This window comes from Dendrobates tinctorius, unplaced genomic scaffold (genome assembly GCF_039654945.1).
Source record: "Dendrobates tinctorius isolate UK_male_01 unplaced genomic scaffold, ASM3965494v1 ptg000011l, whole genome shotgun sequence".
Lineage (NCBI taxonomy): Eukaryota > Metazoa > Chordata > Amphibia > Anura > Dendrobatidae > Dendrobates > Dendrobates tinctorius.
Genome location: NW_027361679.1, coordinates 27,430,092 through 27,448,870, shown reverse-complemented (window position 1 = coordinate 27,448,870; position 18,779 = coordinate 27,430,092). Strand labels below are relative to the sequence as shown.

General features: G+C 45.5%; 1 protein-coding gene across 1 annotated transcript in view; it reads right to left on the bottom strand.

Annotated features, from left to right (window-relative positions):
- ADAMTS3 (ADAM metallopeptidase with thrombospondin type 1 motif 3) overlaps positions 1-18,333 on the bottom strand; it is a 278,244-nt gene extending 259,911 nt beyond the window's left edge. Inside the window, exons 1-2 of the mRNA XM_073590493.1 lie at positions 17,933-18,333; positions 16,641-16,668 (exon numbers count right to left, since the gene is read on the bottom strand). Of these exons, the coding sequence (XP_073446594.1) occupies positions 16,641-16,668; positions 17,933-17,995 (91 nt within the window). The 5' untranslated portion in view covers positions 17,996-18,333. The remainder of the gene's footprint in view (positions 1-16,640; positions 16,669-17,932) is intronic.
- Between the last annotated feature and the right edge of the window lie 446 nt (positions 18,334-18,779).

The following is an 18,779-nucleotide window of genomic DNA, read 5'->3' as shown; positions in this document are numbered from 1 at the left end:
CTCCCCTCAAAAGGATGATAGTATTTATTCATCCCCATTGTAGATGTCTCGCAAAAGCAACATTTACATTGCAGGCTAAGCAGCATTTTTGGTCATATTGAAATTCCTTTAGTAGCTCCAGCCCTTGCGGTGGCGGTGTTGATGTAAAGCAGACATGAGGTACCGTAAATGTTATTTATTATCTATTTTGTGCGGTATGACTACTTGGATTAAAGGGATAATCATTCAAAGTTTGAAAATTACTAATTTGCATAAAATTAGAAAAGTTCTGATATTTTTGTAAATAAGCACAAAAAAACAACAACCTAGATATGCCATTCTTATAAAATCCAATGTGTCATAAAGAAACAAACTAAAAAACACGGGTATATATTGAAACATTCAAGAGTAGCTGCCACATAAAGTGACACGACACATTGGAAAAATTTGGGATACAGCAGCTCGAATATAATATTTTCTATACAGCAACATACCACAGTATTGCCCACATAGTCATAAAGACTTAAAGCCCTAAAGGCGCAATGCAAAATTTTTCACAGCTTCTAATACCGAAGTTTAGGGTTAAGGGTTTAATTCTCGCCATTTTTGATACTAGAGTGTCACTCACTGGGTCCACCATAACCTGAATGTGACTGCAATTTCCAAATCTCCTATGAAGTTAGTTTACCCCTATAGTAGCCACGTTCATGGTATTGCTTATTAATTTTCCCAAGTCATTATAGTGCCTGTACAGTACCTGTTGTTACTGCAGCGCCACATGGCAACCCTAGCTACGATAGTAGATCTACTATTAATAATAGCAGAACTAGTCACATCAATGCCCACATTAGCCCCAGATTTAGTCTTATTCATACAGTAGCCCCAGCCATTTGTGCTTGCATGCATACTCCCCTGCAGTGATCACACAGTTATGAAATAAGGGTAGCGTTGATACTGCAACAGTAATGCCAAATAGTACAACTACATGTAGAATTGCTCATATGGTTGTTCCAGCTATATAGTAATTGGAAAATCCACCATCACTATGTTAAAGGGAATCCGTTACCAAGTATTTGCTACTCCATCTGAGAGCAACGTGATATAGTGGCAGAGACTCTGATTCCAGCGATGCATCACTTACTGGGCTGCTTGCTGCAGTTCTGATAAAATCACTGATTTATCTGCTGCAGATCTACCAGTTCTCCAAATGCTGAGCTCTGTATTACCCCGCCCACACCACTCATTGGCATTTTTCTCGGTGCATTAGCAGAAAGCATCCAATCAGTAGTGGAGGAGTGATTGGACTACATGGCAGCAGGTTTACTAGTCCTCCAACGATAATCCACTACTGACAAAACAGTTATTTTATCAAAACTACAGCAAGCAGCCCAGTAAGTGACACATCACTGGTTTAGTTGGTACAAAGCTGGTGACAGATACCCTATAAATTGACGGGCATCGCATATTTACACCATTCAAAAAGTGTATCAATATAGAAATTAAGTGAATTATAAGAATTTTACGTAATTCTTATGTAAACTCCTGTTTCCCATTTTAAACTGTTTCAAAACTTCGAAAATCTTTCTCCTGATGAAAAATGTATGTCTTAGATTAGTAGAAAAGGAAGAGCACATTGTGAAACTTTTTATATGGACTGTTTAGCATATGGTTACAATGACCGTATAAAGAAAGGATTCTTTGTTATCATGTGATCTGATGAAGCTTGATAAATGTGCGCTAGATCATATTTTCTAGAATACAAAATAAACTTTATACATTTATCACACACATCCAAGATTCTTTGATGGGACCATAGATTCCTAAAGAGTTCTGAATCCGTCCAAAGTGCAAATCCTTCGAAGGCCTTTTGAAGTTTGGGTTTGTAGCGTACGCCCTGTCTATAGCACACGGCACAATAATGGATTCGTCATTTTTTAACCGTTTGGATACAGCTTTGTTTTCTTGCTCTATACGTTACCTTTTATAGGATCTGGTTGGAAAGACTTTCACAAAATAACATATGGGTTTAGAAAGTAACATGGATTATAAAAAAAAGTCCATTCATGTCAACCCCAGAGCAACCCCCTTCATGTATAAAGTATGTTGATCCGCTTCCTAAATTTATGTTAAACGTTCCTTTCCGCCAAATGCAGCAGATGATTTGTGTAGTTGGTGGATTTGAGTTTATCCAGGGAAGTTTCCAACTAAGCACAAACAAGAGGTCTTCTGGTGAGTTAAGAATGGTTATGACTTTTATTACTTTTACTACTGTACCGTGAAATCAAAGATTAAAGCTTGTGAGCAGCATGTCTGAGCTAGTCTAACTATGACACTCCAGGGCCGGTGTGAGCGGGAAATTCAGCCTTTTCATAGGACTATGATCATTTCACCCATTGGGCATACTAAATAGAACTTATGCCATGATGGTAGTCAGTTTTAAACTGATATTTTGTGAACACAGCCAAAGCACAAGGTTCATTAGTTTCAGTTGGCATACAAAATGTATATATTTTTTCTTTATCGGCCTTCAGCTTGATCTTGAGCCATGGCGACTTGATGAATGATCTCAATCTTGTGCACGCCTAGATCGCTCCACCAGGGTCTTCTCCCTGACAGTATCAAGCCATCGGGTTGCTGGTTTTCCTCTTCGCATTGTTCCTCTTATTTTTCTGACAATGATGTCCTTTTCCATTGATTGCTCTTTGTATGATGTGTGATCCTTGCTTTGAGTGACATATCTGACTTGATTTATTCCAAAATTGATTTATTTGTTCTTCTTGCCATCCATGGTATTGATAACACCCTTCTCCAGCACCACAATTCGAAGGCGTCATTTCTTTTTCTGCCTTGTTTCTTTATTGTCCAGGTTTTGCATCCATATTGTAACGGGGTCTTCCAAGCTGGGGTACCTCTTTCAGTACCACCCTGTGTTTTCGGAGGTCCGCTCTGCGTTGGCTGGAGTCTGAATGAATGACGCTGGCTGGAATTCCTCTGAGTGCATGGGCGCATATAAAAGATCACTGCTTCTCCATGTATTTCCAGTCTGAAAACACTTTACTCACAGGACACAGAATATATATCACACAGATACAGAGGGCCGGCCAATAGACAAGCGTCAGGCCAGGCATGCATTACAAAAGCCGCAGGTGGCCGGAGCCTGTGGATGTTTACTGTGGGAATTACAAAGGTGGGGGGAGGGCGGACACTGCTGATACATTAGGGACATGCATCTCACATGGAACCTATTATATATACATATAACTGCACAACATATTCTGGGTGCTGAGTGGTTCTGTAACACATATGTTACCAAAGAAAATACTAAACTATGTAAGAGCTGTGTCTTCATCACCAGTGAAATGTTCCTCGATTTGAAGACCTTGTCCAGTGACTTCATTGTTGATTTGCCCATAGCTATTCTATTGACTTCTGGTGTCATGGCCGCATGTTGAGCGATCATCGATCTGAGAAGGTTGGAGTCTTTTACAACTTCCAGTCCATTGTCATCCATCTTAAATGTGCCCAGGTCATACCTGGCAGTAGTCAATATCTTTGTTCTTCAGTGTTGATTAGCAGTCCCATGTTAAGTAGCACAAAAACCTGATTAAATCAATGGGTCACAGTCTGATGGTGGCTTCCCTTTAACCTTAGAAATAATGTCCATCGTTAGTGGGGCCAGACAGCATAACATTCAATTCATTAATCAGCTCCATCTAACCTTAAACAAACAGCTCATCGTATGTGGTGTTGGACCAGAAGAGGTTTCTCATTGGAACAAGCAGCCATGGCTCCCACTCATCACATATAGACTAACAAGCTTAAGAATGGCTTCATCTAACATTAAATGAGAACTTACAATTATGTCTTACTGTTCAAAATAGTCTATAGCTAAAAACCAATAGTATCTTTGACAAACAATATATGCCTCTTATATTGATATTACCTTACGTTTACATTGCAACAGACAGAAAACTGTTTTCCAATGTCTGTATTGACAGTAACGTAGATTAGATTTTTTTTGTATAATTCAGAAGACTAACAATCATTGTCTTACAGACATTTCCAAAAATATTCTATGGAAAGGACCCTTAAATGGTTACCCTACGTAATATATTTGATATGTTGTAGTCCCAGTTTAGTATGATTGATTGAGGGGTGAGGATCCTCAAACCCCCAATTATTGCTCAAGCCAACTCGAAGAAGTGATAGTCATATCCAGGGCCGGACTGGGACTAAAATTCAGCCCTGGCATGTGAAGGTGCACAGGCCCACTTGTCAAATGGTGACTTTGTAATATGTTTGTACACCTGTACGTTACAAGAAGTGAGATGCATGTAACACGACTATATAACATCTAGTCACAGCTGCGTCCAGTATTACAGCTCAGTCCTATTTATTGCTCTTTATTTGAACCCAGGACTCCAGTGCTGCAAGGCTGCAGTGCTGACCACTGAGCCACCAAAAAGCTCTAGAAAGGTCAAGATCTATATTGCCTCCATATGGTGACCATATAGTGGTAGATACCAGTCCTGCAGAACATATAAGATCACAGCACAATTATAGATGATGGCTTACACTTTTCCTGTCTTTTCCATCTGCCCCAGACAAACATGACATCTTCTCCAGCCAGGACTCGGTTGCAGAGCTTACAGCACAGACACATCTGACTTCTCACATTTCCAGCACCGTCCTCATCTATCCCCAACCTGCACAAACTCCTCATCCTGCTGACTCCCCAATCCTGAGCTGCCGCTGCCATGTGTGTCCCTATTACAGCACACACTGTGTGGTACAATAACTGTGCTCCTCTTTCTACCCCACCACTGTGCTCCTTACATAGTAATAATGACTCTTGCGCCCTGTAGATGGTAAAATTGCCCCCTAGAAAATATTAATGCCCTGTGCAAATGCACTAGAATACGGTATACACATTTTTCCCCTAAAAAGTAATAATGCTCCAGGTGCACATATGATGGCCATTGTACTCTGAGTGCCCCTATAATAAATATGCTTCTTACGTGCCCACTTAACATGTACTAATGTCCCTTGTCCCCAATGTACAACTCCTCTATACACATCATGATGGGCAAACTGATCCCTTATATACAATATACTGTAATACACCCAGAGTTCCTCTATACACAATATGATGTTCCCACAACTGCTCTCTACACAGCATGATGGGTCCACAGCTCCTCTGTACACTACTGTTGTTCCACAGCTCCACTATACACAGTATGGTGGTCCGACAGCTCTTCAATCACAGTACAATGGTTCTACAGCTCCACTATACACAGTATGATGTCCTCACAGCTCCATTGTACACAGTATGGTGGTTCCACATCTCTACTATACACAGTACTGTGGTTCTACAGCTCCACTATACACAGCATGATGGGTCCACAGTTTCTCTTTACACAGCATGATGGGTCCACAGCTCCTCTGTACACTATTGTTGTTCCACAGCTCCACTATACACAGTATGGTGGTCCGACAGCTCTTCAATCACAGTACAATGGTTCTACAGCTCCACTATACACAGTATGATGTCCTCACAGCTCCATTGTACACAGTATGGTGGTTCCACATCTCTACTATACACAGTACTGTGGTTCTACAGCTCCACTATACACAGCATGATGGGTCCACAGTTTCTCTTTACACAGTATGATGGTCCGACAGCTGGTCCCCGAATTACTCGAAAAATATATTAACCTACCCAGTGCCTCCTAGTAACCACATAACGACGTAACATGATGCTCCAATGAGAAACATTTATGTGATGCTGATTTGATTGTAATAACTGTGTGATTGGTGGAGGGTCAATCATGTGGACCATCCCTGACGCAATAAATGTCTTACATTTTGTGGCATTAGCCACAGGAGAACTTACTAATTTTCTTCTTTTTTTGACAACCTCCATTTAAGTTGGTCATCAAATGTATTTGGAGTGACATGTCTATCTAGTGATGATAGATATCAGAGGAAAGAAGGGTCAGGCATTTTGAATATCACCGTGCTGGTCAGTGCATCTAGTGGGGCTTACTCCACTCTCCCTTCTGAGGACAGATGTAAATTTGGCTCAAATAATTAAAAATCTGTGTGAAGGGTCAGAAGAAGTTGTCAGGCCAAACCCTAATGCAAAGGCCCCGTACACTTTAGACTAATGTCAGCCGAACCAGCCGATATTGAAGGATTCGTTCAATGATCAGGAAAAAAACAGACAGGCCTAAATGCATCTGCACTAAAACAGGGTGCAGCGGACCCAAGTAAAATGGCAGCTGCACAGGTGCAATAATGCCAAATGAGACAGCCAGATGCATTTAGGCCTGTCTGGTTTTTTCCTGATCTTTGTGGAGGATTTTTTCCTCTTTCTGTGGGATTCGTTCAATGGTCTAATAGGTATTTGGGCACCGGCCAACTGATGGTCAGAGAAAATGTCAATCGCACATGTCCTATTTCAGACTGCCAACAGCATTGTTCAAACAGAGATAAGCCACCAAATATATCAGTCAGCATCGTTCTCATAGAGATCACAGGAGCGCTTCGCCAAGCAAGCAGTCCTGAGCATGGGAGATGGATGTTGGACGAACGATCAGCTGAAAACCATCTATTGAGAATCGTCAGCTTAAGGCTTATGACAACCTTTAGTTTATACACTGCTAGAATATAGGCTGTGGAGTAACAACCATTGTCAGCAGGCCATTTAAAGTTACACTCGTGACAAGACTAATACAATTGGATTGGCCTGGAACATCAAAGCAAGAAGTAATGTACTGCCCCATCAGGCTGTGCATTAGGCATAACAAGGTGTATCAGTATTTCCAGCAGTGGTTCTTAAAATGTCTCGCCACTGTTCAGTTAACTGCGATTCTAAAGGGGACTGTAGTTATTACACTATATTAGGAAATTGGAACGCCTAGTCCACTCCCGTCTTATCCGCTATCTCTCAGATAACTCTCTTCTCGACCCTCTCCAATCCGGTTTCCGCTTTTTACACTCTACTGAAACTGCCCTCACTGAAGTCTCTAATGATCTACTAACAGCTAAATCTAATGGTCATTACTAGAGTTGAGCGAAACGGGTCGAAAAAATTCAAAAGTCGCCGACTTTTGGCAAAGTCGGGTTTCATGAAACGAAACCCGACCCTAGGATGAGGTCGGCCACGAGGTCGGCGACTTACGCGCCAAAGTCGCGTTTCAAAAGTTTGTTTTGCGCTCTTTTTCAGCCAATCAGGATCCACGGACACTGTGGGCAACGTGATGACCTAGGCACGGGTCACCACCATCTTTCAGAAGGGCATGCAAGTGATTGGCTTGCTTTGGTGGGCGTCACAGGGGGTATAAAAGGGCGTGCACGCCGACCGCCATCTTACTTCTGCCGATCTTAGCATAGGGAGAGGTTGCTGCTGATTCTGTAGGGAGAGCGTTAGGCAGGGAAGAAGACAAAAAAACTGCTTCTGCTGCTAGCGATTTGGCCTGCACAACACACAAGTCACTGTGTGTGCAGTGCAAGGGGAGGCTATATAGTGGTGTATCAGTGGTGTTGGTTGTTGGGCTGCCTTTTAAGGCTTCCTGACACGCTGGCATTGCTGTTTACCCACTGCTCCACAAACTGCTTTTTTAAAAGCAATCCAATCTCCCTTATCCTCTAGTCACTTTTGTCACAGCTGTGCCATCGAGCGTGTCACATAGCGCTCAGATATCAGTGGGCCTCACACAATCCACAAGTGTCCAGTGTCCAAAAGTGTGCGCAGAGATTCAAAATCTCCATTATCCTCTCGTCACTTTGGTCACAGGCAGCTGTGCCATCGAGCGTGTCACATAGCGCTCAGATATCAGTGGGCCTCACACAATCCACAAGTGTCCAGTGTCCAAAAGTGTGCGCAGAGATTCAAAATCTCCATTATCCTCTCGTCACTTTGGTCACAGGCAGCTGTGCCATCGAGCGTGTCACATAGCGCTCAGATATCAGTGGGCCTCACACAATCCACAAGTGTCCAGTGTCCAAAAGTGTGCGCAGAGATTCAAAATCTCCATTATCCTCTCGTCACTTGGGTCACAGGCAGCTGTGCCATCGAGCGTGTCACATAGCGCTCAGATATCAGTGGGCCTCACACAATCCACAAGTGTCCAGTGTCCAAAAGTGTGCGCAGAGATTCAAAATCTCCATTATCCTCTCGTCACTTTGGTCACAGGCAGCTGTGCCATCGGGCGTGTCACATAGCGCTCAGATATCAGTGGGCCTCACACAATCCACAAGTGTCCAGTGTCCAAAAGTGTGCGCAGAGATTCAAAATCTCCATTATCCTCTCGTCACTTTGGTCACAGGCAGCTGTGCCATCGAGCGTGTCACATAGCGCTCAGATATCAGTGGGCCTCACACAATCCACAAGTGTCCAGTGTCCAAAAGTGTGCGCAGAGATTCAAAATCTCCATTATCCTCTCGTCACTTTGGTCACAGGCAGCTGTGCCATCGAGCGTGTCACATAGCGCTCAGATATCAGTGGGCCTCACACAATCCAAAAGTGTCCACTGTCCACAAGTGTGTGCAGAAATTCAAAATCTCCCCTGTCCTATAGACACCTTGTACCTTGTTTTACATTACTATATAGTTTGTTGGATTTTGTCTACATTTCTACCAAAAATGAGGAAGGCTGGTGGAAGAGGCCGTGGAATTGGGCGGGGGTTGGCAGCTGGTAATGATGGTGTTGGTGGTGGATCTGATGGTAGTGGCAAGAGCAAAATAGGACCGAATGCAGGAGGTGCTGACCCTGCGTCATCGTCTGGCTACATAAGGCCTCGAACGCTTAGTTTTCTAGGAGTTGGCAAACCGCTTTTAAAGGCAGAGCATCAGGAAAAAGTTTTGTCTTACATTGCTGACTCAGCCTCCAGCTCTATCGCCTCCTCTTCTTCAGTTGTAAAAAGTAAAAGCACTGAGTCGTCATTGGAGGCTCATGTTCATGAACCACACCTTTCCTTGTGTCCTTCACCCCAACCAAGATTGAAGGATGACGCAGGCCATACTACTGATTACTCCATGGAGCTGTTTTCACATACCATGCCTGGATTATCAAGTCAAATGGTGAATTACCCAGGCCAAGATGAATCTGACATGGAGTGCACTGATGCACAGCCGCTGATGGATGATTCTGCTGGTACATTCACTCAGAGCACTACATTGTCCTCGCAGTGTACAGAGCCAGATTTTGACCCTGATGAGACTCAGGTGCCCCTTCCCGCACACTATACCACCATACACGGTGACACAGAGAAAGGTGCACATGACATAGAAGAGGAGGTGATGGATGACCCAGTTGTTGACCCAGATTGGCATCCATTGGGGGAAGAGGGTGCTGCTTCCAATAGCTCAGATGAGGAGCATCCACAGCAGACATCGACATCGCAACAGCTGTTATCTGGCAGGCCCGGAGCACTCCAAAGACAGGTTCCAAACATCAAAAGAGTTGCTGGACAGCTTGTCCAGAGGGTCAAAAGATCACAGCGTGCTAGGCCGCAAAATGTCTGCCAAAGTAGGAAGAGTGCAGTGTGGCACTTTTTTGAACAAAATCCTCATGATCAGGCCAAGGTTATCTGTAAGAAGTGCGCAAAGACCTTTAGCCGAGGGAAAAATCTGAAAAATTTGAATACCAGTTGCATGCTTAGACATTTAACCAGCATGCACTTGCAAGCGTGGACACAACACCAAACCTCAAGTGCCACATGTGCAACTGATCACAACGAAGGTAGTCAGCAACGCTACATTGTTTCCCCCACTGTAAGCCCACCGGTTAGCACAGAAGCAAATGTTGAGGTGTCGTTGCAAGGCCACAGCAGTCAGGGAATCCCACTGTTATATCAACGAAAGACTGATTCTAGGCCATCAGAAAGAACACCAACTCCATCACCATCATCAACCCTCTCTCAGTCCGCCCTGTCCACCGCTACTTCCACCATATGCAGCTCTCAAGTCCAGCTCACCCTCCCAGACACTATGAGTAGGTCAAGAAAGTACTCAGTCTCTCATCCGCGTACACTGGGTTTGAACGCCCACATTGCCAAACTAATCTCGTTTGAGATGATGCCCTTTCGGTTGGTGGAAAGCACAGCTTTCCGCGAACTCATGGCCTATGCAGTACCACGCTATGACCTACCCAGTCGCCACTTCTTCTCTCGCAAAGCCATCCCAGCCCTCCACCATCATGTGAAAGACCGCATTGTCCATGCACTCAAGCAGTCAGTGAGCGGAAAGGTGCACCTCACAACTGATGCATGGTCCAGTCGGCATGGCCAGGGCCGTTACGTGTCCATCACTGCGCACTGGGTTAATGTGGTGGATGCAGGGTCCACAGGGGACAGCGGTGGTGGGACAGTGCTGCCTAGCCCACGGTATAGGAAACAGTTGGCTGTAGGCGTTCGACCCTCCTCCTCCTCCTCCTCCTCCAGAAGCGAAAGCTCGTCCACAGAGCGCAGTCGTATGAGCACTCCATCTGCAGCTGCCACTGTTGCACACGATGTGTCCCCCTATCGAGCAGCTAGTGGAAAGCGTCAGCAGGCTGTGCTGCAGATGATGTGTTTGGGCGACAGACACACCGCCGAGGTGCTGGCCGAGTACTTGAAGCGACAAACTGAGTCATGGCTGGGCAGTGTACATCTTGAGGCAGGCAAGGTAGTTAGTGATAACGGCCGTAATTTTGTGGCAGCCATAGCCCTTTCAAAACTCAGCCACATACCTTGCTTGGCTCACACCTTGAACCTGGTGGTGCAGTGCTTCCTCAAAAATTATCCGGAGTTAACAGCCCTGCTCCAGAAGGTGCGAAGACTGTGCGCGCACATCCGCCGGTCGCCTGTACACTCCGTTCGTATGCAGAAGCTGCAGCGATTGCTCCACCTTCCCAACCACCGCCTCATTATCGACATTGCAACAAGGTGGAACTCCACCCTGCACATGGTGGAGTGGCTGTGCGAGCAGAGGCAGGCCATAATGCATTTGTGGGAGGATACACGGCCAGGCACTTTGAGAGCAGACATGGAGTTGACAGGTGTGCAGTGGTCGAAGCTGAAAGACCTTTGTAAAGTCCTTCAGTGTTTTGAGGAATGCACACGGCTGGTAAGCGCAGACGACGCCATCCTAAGCATGAGCATCCCACTTATGCGTCTGCTCATGCAAACTTTGACGCACCTTAAGGAGCAGGCGTCTGCAGCCAATGTTGATGAGGAGGAAGAGGAGGAGGGAATCCTTGATTACATTCAGCCATTGTCTGCTCAGGGACCTCTCCTGGACGAGGTGGAGGAAGAAGAGGAGGAGGAGGAGGATGATGGGGATGATTACTTAGGGGAGGAGGATGCATCTCGTGGGGCAAGTGAAAATGTTGGCGTGGCAAGGTCTGGTACAGGGTTTGTGCGTGACTGGAGGGATGTGGATTTGCCAGAAAGTGCTCCTCCACCCAGCACTCGCAGTGCATCATTGACACCGGGAACATTGGCCCACATGTCAGATTATGCCTTGCGGATCCTAAAAAGGGACCCCCGCATTGCCAAAATGATGAACGATGACGACTACTGGTTGGCCTGCATCCTGGATGCACGCTATAAAGGCAAATTACAAAACATCATGCCACAGGAGAACCTTGACCTAATATTGGCTAATATACAAGCAACTCTGGTAAATCGGTTGCTTGAGGCATTCCCAGCACACAGCAGCGGTGATGGTTCTCACACGAGCCGTACGGGCCGGGGGCAGCTTGGCAGAGGTGTTCGTGGTGCACACAGCAGAAGTGGCGTTGGAGACAGGGGTTTCATGACAATGTTGTGGACTGATTTTTCAAATACCGCTCACACAACTGGTAATACTGCATCGATGGAAAGTGACAGGAGACAGCAGTTGTCAACTATGGTTACAAACTACTTTTCCTCCCATATCGATTTTCTCCCACACAGGTCATTCCCCTTTGACTATTGGGCCGCTAAACTGGACACCTGGCCTGAATTGTCCCAATATGCCTTACAGGAGCTCGCTTGCCCAGCTGCAAGTGTGCTATCGGAAAGAGTCTTCAGTGCAGCTGGATCAATCCTGACAGAAAAAAGGACCCGTCTGTCAACCCAAAATGTGGATGATCTAACCTTCATTAAAATGAACCACGCATGGGTTTCCAAGGATTTTGTCCCACCTTCCCCTGATGACACATAGGGTGACAGAAAAATGGCTTGCTTTGGTCCACCTCTTCCTGGTACTTCACCTATTTCGCCTTTTGCATCAGCTGAATGTCCAACATCAACATATGCCACTTTCTAAAACTCCCTAACTGTGCTGCCTCCCCCCTCATGGCCGGGGTCACCACCTAGCGCATGACACCGTGCGAGTGCCGTTGCCCTGGACAGGTGGGTAGGCCGACTCTTGGGCGCGGGCACTGGCACAGGGTCCCTCATAGTGCAATCAAGTGTCTCTGACGGTGGTGGTGCACACCCGCCGTCAGACACACCGCTGTACTATGAGGGGCTCAGTGCCAGTACCGACGCCCACGAGTGGGCCCCCCTTGCTTGGGCAGGGCCCCAGCATTTGCAATCTTTACCTCTCCCTGCTCCTCCGCTGTGTAATCTGGGCCGTCAAATCCATACTGTGCCTGACACCGTCTGAGCCTGCCTCCTGAGACATATATTTTGAATGTGTACGCTATCCATACATGTTATCCGGGGATACGGTACCCTTTCTAACCTTTGTGCAATCACGTGCAATCCATACTGGGCCTAACACCGTCTGAGCCTGCCTCCTGAGACATATATTTTGAATGTGTACGCTATCCATACATGTTATCCGGGGATACGGTACCCTTTCTAACCTTTGTGCAATCACGTGCAATCCATACTGGGCCTAACACCGTCTGAGCCTGCCTCCTGAGACATATATTTTGAATGTGTACGCTATCCATACATGTTATCCGGGGATACGGTACCCTTTCTAACCTTTGTGCAATCACGTGCAATCCATACTGGGCCTAACACCGTCTGAGCCTGCCTCCTGAGACATATATTTTGAATGTGTACGCTATCCATACATGTTATCCGGGGATACGGTACCCTTTCTAACCTTTGTGCAATCACGTGCAAGCCATACTGGGCCTAACACCGTCTGAGCCTGCCTCCTGAGACATATATTTTGAATGTGTACGCTATCCATACATGTTATCCGGGGATACGGTACCCTTTCTAACCTTTGTGCAATCACGTGCAATCCATACTGTGCCTGACACCGTCTGAGCCTGCCTCCTGAGACATATATTTTGAATGTGTACGCTATCCATACATGTTATCCGGGGATACGGTACCCTTTCTAACCTTTGTGCAATCACGTGCAATCCATACTGTGCCTGACACCGTCTGAGCCTGCCTCCTGAGACATATATTTTGAATGTGTACGCTATCCATACATGTTATCCAGGGATACGGTACCCTTTCTAACCTTTGTGCAATCACGTGCAATCCATACTGGGCCTGACACCGTCTGAGCCTGCCTCCTGAGACATATATTTTGAATGTGTACGCTATCCATACATGTTATCCAGGGATACGGTACCCTTTCTAACCTTTGTGCAATCACGTGCAATCCATACTGGGCGTGAGAACGGCTGGCGAGCTGTTAAGCAAGCTACAGCACCTGTCCAGACAAGTACAGGGATTCCCTAGCGAGGAGACTTATTTGATTGTTTTCAATGTTGGGACAGCAATTTTTGGGGAGCACTATACTCTGGAGAATGATAGATGGGGCCCACCATACACTGGAACATTCCAAAGGTGGACATCAGACACTGGAGCAGCATTTACAGGGCCCATTATACACTAGAGCATTAGAAATGGGGCCCATTATGTTTGGAGCATTATTTGGGCCCATAAGACAGTGGAGCTTCATCCATGGGGACCAACATATACTGTAGCATTATGTGGAGCTCATCATATACTGTTTCAAACATTATATGGGACCAATGATTCTGTATGGAGAAATAGATGGGCCTCGTCATGAGATGTAAAAAGTGAGGTATTTTTCATTGTACTATACCGCTATTTATCTGCCGTATCGGAGCATGATGAGTTGTGGTATGTGTTAAAGGGGCGCTCTTTCGCCCAGGGCACATGAAAACCTGCAGCCAGCCCTCCCCCCCCACAACTTTAGCCAAATAACCCCCATTTTTCAGTGCGTAAATTATATTATGAAGTTAATTAAGGTTGACAAGCTTAAGTAAGAAGAATTGATGCTTTTGGCATTCAAATGGGCACTGTAGGTGTGTTTCCTGTCCTCCTCTCACTGCCGACTTTTATTCCCCATTGACTTACATTGGGTTTCGTGTTTCGGGACGACCCCGACTTTTCCCTATAATCGGACGATCTTGCTCGACCCGACTTTTGGAAAAGTCGGGTTTCACGAAACGAAACGCGACCCTAAAAAACCAAAAGTCGCTCAACTCTAGTCATTACTCCATGCTAATTCTCTTGGATCTCTCTGCAGCATTCGACACTGTGGATCATCAGCTCCTCCTCACTATGCTCCGTTCCATTGGCCTCATGGACACCGTTCTCTCATGGTTCTCCTATCTCTCTGACCGCTCCTTCACTGTATCTTTTGCTGGTTCCTCTTCCTCTCATCTTCCCCTTACTGTTGGGGTTCCTCAAGGATCGGTTCTAGGTCCCCTCCTCTTCTCTTTGTACACTGCCCCTATTGGTCAAGCAATCAGTAGATTTGGTTTCCAGTACCATCTCTATGCTGATGACACCCAATTATACACTTCTTCTCCTGACATCACGCCAGCCTTTCTAGAAAACACCAGTGATTGTCTAAACGCTTTGTCTAACATCATCATCACTATATCTGAAACTGAATCTGTCAAAGACTGAACTCCTTGTGTTTCCTCCCGCTACTAATGTACCTATACCCGACATTGCCATTTCTGTGTGTGGTTCCACTATTACTCCCCAGCAACATGCCCGCTGTCTTGGGGTCATACTTGACTCCGAGCTTTCCTTTGCTCCCCACATACGATCACTGGCTCGCTCTTGTTATCTGCACCTCAAAAACATTTCTAGAATTCGACCTTTTCTTACTTTCGACTCTGCAAAAACTCTTACTGTTTCTCTTATTCATTCTCGTCTGGACTATTGTAACTCTCTTCTAATCGGTCTCCCTCTTACAAAACTCTCCCCCCTCCAATCTGTCTTCTCTCCCCCCTGCTGCAGCCAGGATCATATTCCTCGCCAATCGTTACACCGATGCCTCTACCTTGTGCCAGTCCTTACACTGATTACCCATCCACTCCAGAATCCAGTACAAACTTATTACATTCACGCACAAAACTCTCCATGGCTCAGCACCACCCTACATCTCCTCCCTCGTCTCATTCTACCACCCTACCCGTGCCCTCCCCTCTGCTGATGACCTGAGGTTAGCATCCTCAATAATCAGAACCTCCCACTCCCGTCTCCAAGACTTTACAAGTGCTGTACCAATTTTTTGGAATGCACTTCCCAGGTCAATACGATTAGTTCCCAATCCCTACAATTTTAAGCGTGCCCTAAAAACACATTTATTCAGACTGGCCTATCGCCTCAACACATTAACCTAATCTATCCCTGTGTGGCACAGTCAAAAGTTTTACCATAACCAGGTTCCCCACATCATGTTCCCACATGCTTTATGCATCTATTAGCCCTCTGTGTCTGTACTGTTACACATTTAACATTAAGGCTGGTCGGAACAATCAGGGCAATTGTTACCATCCATCTTTCGTGTCTACCTCTTTCCTCATAGACTGTAAGCTTGCGAGCAGGGCCCTCATTCCTCTAGGTATCTGTTATGATCTATGTGATTATTGTTATGCTGTAATGTCTATCGTCTGTACAAATCCCATCTGAAATGTAAAGTGCTGCGGAATATGTCGGCGCTATAGAAATAAAATTATTATTATTATTTTTATTACTAATTGGTATTTTGCTACCATCTACAGTAATTTTGACCTGCAAATTGCCTCTACAGAGAGGAAGAGGACTAGAACTCTAGCGTCACCTGTTGGAAGTAGCAATCCTACAAGTCAATGTCGACCCTTTAACGAGACTTGCCACATGACTTAGGATAAAAAAATCAAACCAGAATTTCAACCGTGTTTGCAAATTGAGATTCTGATTTGGCTTTTATCCTAAGTCATGTGACAAGGCTCGTTAAAGGGTCAACATTCACTTGTAGGATCGCTACTTCCAACAGGTGACGCTAGAGTTCTAGCCCTCTTCCTCTCTGTAGAGGCAATTTGCATATTTAGTTTTGCAGAGGAGAATGCAATGTGTTACAGTAATGAAAATATTGTAACAATGTTAATAAGTACATAAGGCTCAACAAATACACAGCCACAGTGCTTCCATGTAGTATATTCCTGCAAAACCGTTCTGCCCCCAGCAGGAGGTGGTCTGAATAGCAAAGCTACACTTACTAATAGTAAGGATATCCCGAACTCATCGCCAACGGGACTGAAATAATCATGCACGCTCAGATCAGCAGAGCATGCATGTTTCTGGAGGAGTCAGGAAAATAACAAAAAAGGCATGTTTACAGCCACATATAGGATCATAGCCTTCTTCATGTTCATAGCCATCAACAGTAACAATTTACCAGCAATAACTCACCTATCCGCGTGTTTCCTTCGTTGCCAGTCTGGGTAAAAAGAAAAAGAAAAGAACATTCATGTTATTTCCATGTCTTGGACGCTTCACATTACAGTACACTGCAGAGTTTGTGTCGGGTAGGAAACCCAAAACTGCTCCAGGCCACTTTTACACTTATTGGTGGCTTTTCCATCGCTGACTACACATCAGTGTTACCAGCTATTATAGTCCAAGGGATTTCAGTATACGCTTAGCATAGCGCCCCCCCATGGAGTCAATGAGTAATCCTGCCAACAGTCCAGTAGCCAAAGGTCCTAAAGTTAATGATTTCTAGTTAGTGCTTCAGGCTTGTATTGGAAACATCAGCTATCCGCTGGCTGTAAGCACAGCAGAGGAGCTGTCAGGAAGCCTGGGTGACACGTGGAGCCACTGCCCTATGGTATATGTAAGCTCAGCACCGGTCCTGTCATACAGAATCCTCAGCTGGACATAGGGCTAATATGAAAGCCATCACGGCCCTCACCGAGAGAGAGGAGAGACCGAAAAAGAGCGAGAGAGGGGACAGTGTACAATACTAACTATATCACATACATATACATAGAAATATAGGTGTGACAAATCAATGGGCAGCTAGATGAGAGACAGGTGTAGACATGAGATAGGAAGATAGATATTAGGTAGATAGATAGATAGATAGATAGATAGATAGATAGATAAATAAATAGGGGATGATAGATAGATAGATAGAGAGATAGATAGATAGATAGATAGAGAGATAGAGAGATAGATGGAATGAGAGAGATAGATAGATAGATAGATAGATGGAATGAGATAGATAGATAGATAGATAGATCATAGATAGATAGATGGATGGAATGAGATAGATAGATAGAATGAGATAAATAGATAGATAGATAGATAGATAGATAGATCATAGATAGATAGATAGAGAGATAGATAGATAGATAGATGGAATGAGATAGATAGATAGATATATAGATAGATAGATGGAATGAGATAGATAGATAGATAGATAGATAGATGGAATGAGATAGATAGATAGATAGATAGATAGATAGATAGATAGATAGATGGAATGAGATAGATAGATAGATGGAATGAGATAGATAGATAGATAGATAGATAGATAGATAGATAGATAGAATGAGATAGATAGATGATAGATATGGGATAGATAATAGATAGGTAGATAGATAGATCATAGATAGATAGATAGATAGATAGATAGATAGATAGATAGATAGATAGATAATAGATATGGGACAGATGACATGGCAGGCAGCTGGCATTACCGGCAGAGCTGAAGCCTTGCCCTCCATCACAGCCAGCAGTAAGCAGAGTGCCAGCAGAGCCATCAGGGTGCGGGTGGTGCGGGTGTGCTGCTCCTCCTGAGGACCGGTCTTCTCTATGGAAGTTTCAGTGCACGTGTCCCGGGACCCCGGCGCTGCTCATCTATGGGGCAGTCCTGGTGAGGAGGACACTTGTCATCCAGTTACTAATGAGGGAAGGTGCGGGGTAGTTAGCGGGACTGGGACCTGCAGCAGCCGGACGGCAGGAGGAGGAGGAGGAGGAGGAGAGCGCTGTTGTGCGGAGCCGGAGTGCAGGAGGGAGGGGGCAGAGTCCTACAGAGAACTAGTGGAAGGGAGGAAGAGGAAGAGGGGCAGAGGCAGTGACTCCGGGCTCACAGAGCTCTGCTCTCCCCCTCCAGCCTCCCAAACATCTAATACAGGCCTGACTGACACCTCCCCCTGAGACGTCAACAGAGCCCCCTCTTCCTCCCCTCCACTGGCCGCAGAGATGCCAGCGAGCACAGCCGGAGTGGAGGCTTCTCCTGAGCTGGTGGTCCTGCCACTTCTCCCGGACAGAGCTGGTGCCCCCCAGGCTGGTGTGCAGTGCATGATGGGTCACCTCTGTGGACAGCAGTGAGCCCCCCCCAGACAGTGACACACACGGAACCCCCCCATCCTAAGCCCCCAGGCATTGATATGGCTGCCCCCCACTGTGCAGATTGTCTCCACTCTTCTGGGAAGGCTTTCTACAAGATTCGGGGCTGTGTCTGGGAGAGCGGTTCCGCTAGGTCCAGAAGAGCATTTGATAAGACATAGATGAGAAGACGCGTTCTCGTTCGATTTCATCCCA